General features: G+C 69.2%; 2 protein-coding genes across 3 annotated transcripts; one reads left to right on the forward strand and one right to left on the reverse strand.

The window, feature by feature from the left end:
* The first annotated feature begins 2012 nt into the window (after positions 1-2012).
* On the forward strand, positions 2013-5133 carry LOC309886437 (uncharacterized protein). 2 transcript variants are annotated; one of them, XM_082777307.1, is made up of 7 exons: positions 2013-2848; positions 3613-3689; positions 3935-4031; positions 4166-4227; positions 4301-4550; positions 4667-4730; positions 4813-5133. In XM_082777307.1, the coding sequence occupies exons 3-7, from the start codon at positions 3940-3942 to the stop codon at positions 4849-4851; spliced, it is 507 nt and encodes a 168-aa protein (XP_082633433.1). In that variant the 5' UTR covers positions 2013-2848; positions 3613-3689; positions 3935-3939; the 3' UTR covers positions 4852-5133. The 2 variants fall into 2 exon arrangements, with proteins under 2 accessions (XP_082633433.1, XP_082633432.1); XM_082777306.1 differs by lacking the exon at positions 2013-2848 and having other exon boundaries at positions 3455-3689; positions 3906-4031.
* Positions 5134-5361: 228 nt separating this feature from the next.
* Positions 5362-8743, reverse strand: EVA1B (eva-1 homolog B). The gene is made up of 3 exons (XM_082777365.1): positions 8619-8743; positions 6814-6931; positions 5362-6698 (listed from the first exon to the last, which is right to left on the reverse strand). Exons 2-3 carry the CDS (start codon positions 6878-6880, stop codon positions 6283-6285), a joined length of 483 nt encoding a protein of 160 aa, XP_082633491.1. The 5' UTR covers positions 6881-6931; positions 8619-8743; the 3' UTR covers positions 5362-6282.
* Positions 8744-8895: the final 152 nt, after the last annotated feature.

An 8895-nucleotide genomic window follows, 5' to 3' on the forward strand; every position in this document is an offset into this window, starting at 1 on the left:
ACCCGTTTTTAAGGTAGTAGCTAAAAAGCTAATTTGTGTGTGTGCTGCTGTTAGTTGTCCCTTGGGAGCAGCAAAACAAGCAGCTCAGCCCTGGCCAAGACTCTGGAGGCTGTGACAAAGCTGCTGCCTTCCTGCTGCCTTCCAGCTGCACTCAGCTCCTTCCTGAAGGGCCCCGAGGATTTACCCTTTGCCATGAGGGCAGGGGCTGAAGCAGTGGGGGGTGCTCTGCACTTCTCGCCCTTCTTTCCTCGGTGGATTCTCATCTGCCCATCCACCATCCATCTCGGAGAGGCAGGGAGGAGCCCGAGGGCTTTGTTTCCAAGCCACCTCTCCCCAGAGCAGCCACTGCCTGTTAGCAGAAGTGGCGTGGGAGAAGGAAGCGAGTGATGAAGCTACGAAGCCACAGGCTGACTGCAGGGGCTGCACGTAACAGCCACAGCCACCCTCCCAAACTGAACTCACCGACGATCCCACCTCCTGCCACCCCTGTTCCATGCCAGCACAAAAAAAAAAAACTGAAAAAAAGCCCTGAAAGCTTGGCAGCTGCTGATTCACGAAACCACTCGTTGCTGTGCCGTTCGGTACAGGTTTTGCTATTGCTGTCACCAAGGCAGGTGACAGCTCGCTGTGTTTGGGCAAGTTGTGTGGGGTGGGGCGATGGTTAGGGGTCTGGGGTGAGTCCAGGGGTCTGCCTGCACCCCAGAGGGGCATTCCTGGTGTGTGGTGTTCAGAGGGGTGTGGGTTAATGCCTCGTGTTTCCCTCCCTGCTTGAAATGGAGCCCTTGTGCCAACTCGGACAGAAGCTGCCCTGTGTTCACTGCTCCTCCAGCCTCACCGGGCAAACCCAGGGGCGAGACCACACATCCCGCTCGGTGCTGCTCCTTGGGCCAGCTGCAAACAAGCCTCTCCTTTTACTTCCCTTCAGCATTACCCATTCAAAGGGATTTTAAAGGGAGCATTCACCTGGCAGGGCCGAGACCAGCAGGGAGCCCTCGGCCCCGCTGCCCCTTTCCGGCCGTTGCGCTCCGCAGCGGGGCTCCAGCCCACGAGCCTCGTGCGCTTGTGGTTTGTGGGTTTTGGCCCCTCTGTGGTTTAGCTTTCACTTCCCCCTCCCTGCTGAAGCTACAGGGAGAGCCGCGAGGCGTCGAGGTGCCGTAGGGGCGCGCGGAGCCTCCTGTCCTCGCCGTGGGACCGGGTCGGCTGCGGGGGGCACAGGCAGCTCAGGTAGGGGCAGGCAGGTCCCTGCTGGGCAAGGAGGCACGGCCGGGGGACAAATCCTCTGTCTGCAGTGGCAGATGGAGCTGGTTCCTTCTGCTCGTCAGCTAAACCAGCCCCGCAGCCGCAGCCCCAGCCAGGGGGGCAGTGGTGGGAGGCTTGGGGCAAAATCTCCTCTGCTCCAGGGCAGCAGCTCCCAGGGGCGGTGGCGAATTGCCCCCCGGGACAGCGGGTGTCCAGCAGGAAGGGCAGGACGGAGACCAAAGCCCTGCCTGCACATCGGCACCCAAACCCCAAAAAAGCGACCGGGTGCCCCTTGCTTCCCTCCCACCCCTGCACCGTGCGGGTGCTGACCCAGCACCGCTGCCCCGTGGGCTCCTTGCCCTCCATCCCTGCTGCCCCTGCCCTGCACAAACCTGGCTCTGTCCTGCCCGGCCTCGGTGCAGACACCACGGGGGAGGTCGGGGAGGGGGGATGAGTCCCATGGGTCGGGGCAGGGCTGTGCTCACCCCACTGCAGGGCCCGGTGGCGGGTGCGGAGGTTTTGCTGTACCAAAGCTCGCCGCTGGCCTCCAGCACTGCTGGGAAGCGTTAGGGGAGCCCACGGGGTCACTGCTGCCTCTTCGGAGCCTACACCGTAACTGCTGCCTGCCTCAGCTTCCCCAGCAGTGCCGGGGCCGGGGCAGGACAGCCCCGTGCTTTTACCTCCTGCTCCCTTCCTCTCCCCGACCCTTTCCATGTGATGGTTTCCTGACTTCTCTCCGTGGCTGCCTCACAGCATCCTGCTGCTCACTGCTCCCCGGCCCCCAGCACAAAGCCACCCGGCCACTTCAGGCCCCCAAGGCCACCCCACAGCACCACAGGAACAAACGGGGACACAGCTCCCACCAGGGGACCCCATCTCACGGCTGCGGCCCTGGGGTCCCCGTCCCTTCCCCACCCCAACACCGAGGTCACGGCGCTGGGGAGCAGCTGCCCAGGTGGCACAGGAGGGTCGGGGGGCTCCACGCTGGGGCTTTGGGGGGGTTTGGAAATGGCTTGGTGCTGCCTGGGCTGGCCCCAACCCCATTTGGGGCAGGGGGAGCTGCATCCCTTGCGCCCCAGCGGGGTTTTCTCCTGCAGGAAGAGCTGCAGCGCAGCGCCCAGCGCCCCTCCTGCCCCCTGGAGCTGGGGGTCGCTGCGGGTGCAGGGACCTGGGGAGGAGCTGGGGGCTGCAGCATCCCGGTGAGCCCCCTCCTGGAGCCACAGCTCTGCCAGGAGCTGTTCACCGACACCCTGGAGCTGCCGCTGTGGAGGGGAGATGTCCAGGTCCCCTGCAAGGTGAGGCGATGTCACCCCAGCACACGACATCCCGTGAGCTTGGCCACGGTGGATTTTGGGCCCTGGGCATCTCCGCATCGCCTGGGGGGTGGCAGCAGCGGGGCCGGTGGGAAGAAGCGGGGCAGGAGGAGCCCCCCACGGGGTGCCAGGGATGCGGCGTGGACCAGCACCGCGGTGCTCAGCGCTTCGACTTCCTTCCCCGCGCGGAGCCGATTTCCTCCAGCGTCACGTGCGCGGCGCGGGGCCGGGGCGGCCGGGGGGAGCCTGGCACAACGCCGAGCGGCACGGCCTGGGGGACAGCCCCGTGCCAGCAGGTAGGATGGCAAAACCGTGGCTCTGCGCCCGTCCCGGTGGCAGCTTTGGGCACCGCCAGCCCCAAACTGCTGGGAGCGACGGTGCCGGGGCCTGGAGAGCATCTCCTGTGCCATCAAGGCTGGGCGCCCTCGTCCCCATCCCGGTGGTACCGCACGTGGCTTCTGGCTGCCGCGGCCTCGGGGTGGACAAAGCCCAGGGGTGGTTTTCGTGCCCACGAGGCCGCAGAGCCGAGCAATGCGCTGGTGGCGGCGGGGACCCGGTGGCCACAGGGCTACCGGCCCGTGATGGGGACGGGGAGGCCCGTGGGCACGTGCTGGTGGCCTGGTGCCCCGTGTCCACCCCGGGCTGGGTGCAGGGGGGGTGCTGTCACCCTGTAGGTGGTGGCGGTGGGGCCGGCATCCTGCCCGTGCCGGCGCCCTGGGGGAGGCGCAGGGCTGCGGCGCGCAGAGGAAGCGCCACGAGCGCAGCCACAGCGGGAGTGGGGCTGGGTGAGAGGTTGGGGGGGCTGGAGGGGGGATTGGGGTGGGTTGGGGCTGCCCCTGGGTTGGCACAGGGGGCTCTGGGCACGCGGTGGGACAGGGCCCACCATGGGGCTGCTCATGGGGCCGAGCCCCCTGTTGCTTGCAGGAACGGGATTTAGGGACTTGGGGGGGGTCCAGGGATGTGGTGGCACCTGGAGACCACATCCTAGTGGGGACGGGGCCTGTCCTGCACCAGCCAAGGGACCCTGGGAGAGGGGTCGGTAACCAGGACCCTTCCCCAGCGCCTGATGAGCCCCCGTGCTCCCCCGGCAGCCTGAGCCAGCGAGGGACCGGCCTGGCCACCAGCAGCAGCACAGGGGTGAGAACTGGGCATGGGATGCTGTGGGGAGGAGAGGGGACAGGGACGGGGATGGGGACAGGGACGGGGCCGGGCAGGGCCCCTTGCGCAGGGCAGGACCCCCCACGCTGGGGGCAGGTCCCCGTGCCCGGGCAGCGCGGTGCTGGGGCTCCCTGCAGGAAACGCTTCCTGCCCCAGTCTCACCCAGTCTCACCCCGTTCCCCGTACTGGTCCCAGCCCCGCCGCTCACCCCCTGCTCTCCCCAGCGAGGATGGAGCCGCCCAAGCCGCCCCCCAGCAAGAGGATGGCTCCTGCGCCCCCCGTCCCGGCCAAAACCAAACCAGCGCTGGGGCTGCCAAGCAAGTAAGCCACACGCAGCCCCCACGGGGTGTTTGGGGCTGCCCTGATGTGCCCAGCACAGAGCTGTGCCCACGCTCAGCAGCTCCCCGTGGGCACACCACGGCCGTGCCACCTCACTGCCCCCTGCCACCCCCCAGGCCCAGCAGCCCCCAGCCCGGCGCCTCGGCTGAACTGGAGCGGGGCAGAGCCGCAGACCCAGGTAGGGCCAGGCTGTGAGCTGCCAGCGCGGGGTCCCGCGGCCGTGCCCTGCTTTCACACCTTCATTTTCACAGACGCCGACGGCTTCAGCGCCCTGCAGGTGACCACGGCCAAGCTGAGCCACCCCACGGCCACGCGCCCCCGGGTGCCGGGCCAGCGGCCACCCAGCATGGCCGGGGGGGGTTTGGGGTTGCCCTGTGCTGGGCTCTGCCCCCCTCTCCCCCCCGCAGCGCAGAGCCCGGAGCAGCGGCTCGCCCTGGAGGACCTGAAGGCTGAGGTGCGGTCCCTGCACATCCTCGTGGACCTGATGCGAGGCCAGCACCTGTGAGTGGGGACGGGGACGATGGGGAGGGGCGGCTGACCCTATAAAGGTCCCTGAGGGTCTCCAGGAGCTCCCTGCTGGGCACGGCCCCACCTGAGCCACCCCCGTGGCCTCGCAGGAGGGACCTGGAGGACGTGAGGCTGGAGCTGCAGCACGAGCGGGCCAGGCGCGAGGCGCTGCAGGTGAGCCCCCCGTGGCCGTGGGACACGAGGACCCCCCCCCAGTGCCCCACCGACCCCCCTGCTCCCCATCTCATCCCTGCAGGCGGAGATCGAGCGGGTGAGGAAGGCGCTGCCCTGCTAGCGGGGGCTGAGCGGGGACCCCCAAAACACCCCCAGCCCCAGGAGCACCCCCAGCCCCGGAGTGGGGCTGCGCCAATACGGACACGAGGGATCCCTGCACTCGGGCACTGCTCGCTGTAGCTCTGAGGCCGTGCAGCAGCCCCTTCTTTGTTAAAAATACCAGGTAAAATAAACTATTTTGGGTACGGAGCGCTGCGGGGGTCCCATTTAGGGGCTGGGCTGATCCTGCTGTGGCACACGGGGGTCCCACGGGGGTCCCATGGGGGTCCCCAGAGCCATCCCGGCTGCAGCCTGAGCTGCGCCACGGCTGCGCGCCGGTGCTGGGAGCGGACGTGCCGGGAGTCACGGGCTGGGCTGTGCCGAGACCAGTGGCCAGACTGGGGTGGGCTCAGCCCCCCTGAGCTCCCCGCAGCCCCCCACAGCCCCCTGCAGCCCCCCAGCCTCATCCCCAGCCCAGGTGCTGAGCCGGGATGCGCCACGGGGCTGGGGCAGCGCCTCCTCCTCTTCCTCCTCCATCTGCTGCCCCCGCACCGTTTCCCAGCCCCCCGGCACATTCTGGCCTCGCGCCACTGGCGTGGGGCCTGGAGAACATCTGGAAAACATCTGGATCCTGCTGCCGGCGCGGGGACGGGCCTGGGAAGGAGCTATTTTTATAAAGCTGCCGGGGAGGGGGGCAGCAGGGGCCGGCCCCGCACCCCTGCACGGGGCTGGGCCGGGGTCTGCAGCGTGGGCAGGATGCGGCCACGGCCCCGGGGGAGCGCGAGGAGCCCCCAGAGCCCAGCTGGGAAACATCCGGCACGGCGCTGGGGCAGGGGCCGGGCGGTGCCGGAAAGGCCGGCGGCTAAATTTAGTGGGAATGGAGCGGGGCCGGCGGGAGGGGAGCGCAGAGAGCCAGGGGCCGGACAGGGAACGGGAGGCAGGGGACGAAAGCACCGTGTTGGTGGGGAAGGACAGGACCCCGCGGAGAGCACGGGGGTACAGCCCGAGGGGACAGCGCAGAGACCGTGGGGCCAGCGGGCATGGTCTGCCATGTCCTTGTCCCTGTCCCTGTCCTTGTCCTTGTTCCTGTCCTTGTCCTTGTCCTCGTTTTCGTCCTTGTCCCCATCCCCGCGGGGTCCCGGGGCTGCTGACCTTTGCCAGCAGTCGTACCAATGGCTCAAAGTGCATCGTGTCCGCAGCGGCTGCGCGTGGTGGCAGACGGGGGGGGCGAGAAAATGGTGCTGGGGGTGCTGGTGCCGAGGTGCTCCACGGAGCTTCTCCACCCCATGGGCATCCAGCGGCCCCGCTGTGCTCCCCAATCCTGGCACCAAACCGCGCCCTACGCCGCTCTCAGCCCCCGGTGATGCCGCAGGCTCTCAGGGCACGGCATCGGCTGAGTTCCTGGGGAGGGGGCGAGGCTCTCCCCGTGCCCCCCGGCGGCACCACGCCGCGCTCAGTAGTAGTGCACGCGGCCCAGGGTGCCGGTGCCGGTGCCCAGGATGTCGGGCTGCCCGTTGCGCCAGATCTCGCGGATGATGCGCTCGCGCTCCTCCAGCCGCTGCGCCCGCTCCAATTCCTCGGCCGAGGCGAAGACGTTGACGGGCAGCGCGCCGTCCCCGGGGCCGTGGCTCTCCAGGGGGATCTCGGTCACCGGCAGCAGCGACTCGGAGGCGGCGCGGTCGATGGTGTCCTCCTCCTCCTCGTCTTCATCGTCCTCGTCGTCGTCGTCCTCGCTGAGGTCGGGCCGGGGCCGGGGCGGGTGGCGGGCGCGGGGCCGGCAGGAGATGCGCAGCACCAGCAGGCACAGGGTCAGCACCAGCCCGAAGCAGACGCCCAGCACGAAGTAGAGCCCGAAGCTCTCGGGGTTGGCTGCGGGGAGGGAAGGCGATGGGGCTGAGGGGACGTCCCCAGACCTCAACGGGGCCGTGGTGGCCCCGGGGTCCCCGCTGGGGACGTGCCCAAACTGGGGGCTGCGTGGCCTCACCTCGGATGTGCGCGTACGCGGCCATGCTGTTGCTCAGCAGCTCCATGTCCTGCTTGCGGCTCTCCATCGCGGAGCCCGGCCACGCTCAGGGGCTCTGCGGGCAGCACGTGCTGGGCATCTGCGGGACATGGGGCACGGGGCTGAGCCGGGGGGCTCCTGGAGCCCCCACAGTGGGCACAGCTCGGGGGGGACCACGGGGAGCAAAGAGGGGTGGAAGGGGAAGGGGCTCGTGGCTGGGGGTGCTGTATGGACAGGGCTGAGCCCTGGCGGGTGCCGAAGTGGAGCCGTCCTGTCCCGCCGCCCTCTGCTCTTCCTGCGGGGCCGGGCAGGATGTGGCCCCCCCACAACCCCCAGGACCCTGAGCCAAGCGGATCTGCTGCAGCGGGCCGGGCTTTCCGCCCCCTCCGCCCCAGGACACGGCACCGAGGGCTTCCTCGCCCCGTGGTGGTGATTTGGGGGACATGGGGCAGTGCCCCCCCAACCCCGCACCGCTCCCAGCCCTGTCTGTTTGCTGTGGGGCCCTGGGCCAGGAGCGGGGCCGGCCCCCATAGCACGGGGACAAGGACAGGGCTGGGGTGCAAAGGCCACGGCTCAGGTGAGCAGCGCAGGGGGGCACAGAGAGGGGCTGGGGCAGGCGCTGGCCCCGCACTGCGAGGGGAAAAGCCACCGATGATCCCATAGGAAATGTGGGGAGGAGGCGAGGTGGAGACCCCATGGGACACCCAGGGGACGGGGACACCCCCAGGGCCCCAAGCGGCCGAGCACCAGCCCCTGTTTCCCCCCCCAGTACTCTCCCCGTGATGCTGAGTGGGGCGGGAGGGGATGCAGCACCCGGGCCCTGGCAGAGGGAAGAGCTCATTTCCCAGAAACGTCTCCACGGAGAGAGGAATGAGGAAAGAAATGCAGAAAATGTGACACATCAGCAGAACCGTCCCTGGACAGGGCAGTGCTGCGGGGCCTCGATGCGCAGCGGGGCTGGGCCGGCCCTGCCGGTGGGGACACCCCAAAATAGGGCCAGCGGTGTCCCCAGGAGGGGCCCGGGCTGTGAGCCCTGCACGGGGCCAGCTGGGATGTGCTCAGCCCCGCCGTGGGCTCTGGGGATTTCGGGTGCCGGGGCTGCTGGCGAGGGCACCGCAGGACCAGCCCCTGGGCCATCAGGGGCTCAGCACCCTCCTGGCGATGGGCACCCATGGGCATGGAGGGGCAGGCCCGGGGCTGCGGTGGGCTCGGGGTGGCAGTGAGGCTGGGGACGGGCGCTGGGAGCAGGGGACAGGCGCTGGCCGGGTGCTGGGCTCCCTCCTGTGATGTCGCTGGGGCTGCTTTGGACCCCCCCGGGGCACCGGAGCTGCATCAGCCCTGGACACACAGACACAGCCGAGAGCACCCCAAACGCCGAGCCCTGCGTCCCCAAGTGCCGTGTCCCCAAGGGCCGAGCTCGATGTCCCCAAGCATGGATGGAGCCGAGTGGCTTCGAACCGTGCGTCCCCAAGCCCCAAGTCCCCAGGCACGGAGCCCGGCATCCCTCAGCCCTGTGACCCCCAAGCTCCGCATCCCCTGGCCCCAAACCCCATGTCCCCAAGCCTGGTGTCCCCAGGCACCAAGCCAGGTGCCCAGAGCAAGTCTTCTGCCCTCAAACCCCGCGTCCCCGGCCACAACACCAAAGCACCTCGGGCAGGGGACAGCACAGAGCGGTGTCACCCCACCGTGGCCATCAGCACGGGGCGGACAAGGGGTGCGGGGACCCCTTGGGTGCCACCCCGAGACCCCTTCGTCCCCGCTCCCCGAGCCGTGGGGCCGGTACTCACCGGGACGGCGGGCGGCGGTGGGAGCCTGCTGCACTTTGACTGGAGCGAGGGAAGAGAGGGAAAGGTCTGTTTAGCATTAACAACAGGAAATCGTTCGCAGGAGGCTGGCGGTCAGCGCTCCCCGCCGGAGCCAATGGCAGCCCCGTCCCAACGCCGAGCGGGGCGCGGGGCCGAGGCTCGCCCGCTCCCCCGGGACGGCCCGGAGCAAAGGGGGGGTGAGCTGTGGGTGGGCTGTGCTGGACCCCGTCTGCTGCAGGGCCTGTCCTGGCCGTGCTCA

The sequence above is a fragment of the Aythya marila genome, assembly GCF_965140915.1.
Source record: "Aythya marila genome assembly, chromosome: 22".
NCBI lineage: Eukaryota > Metazoa > Chordata > Aves > Anseriformes > Anatidae > Aythya > Aythya marila.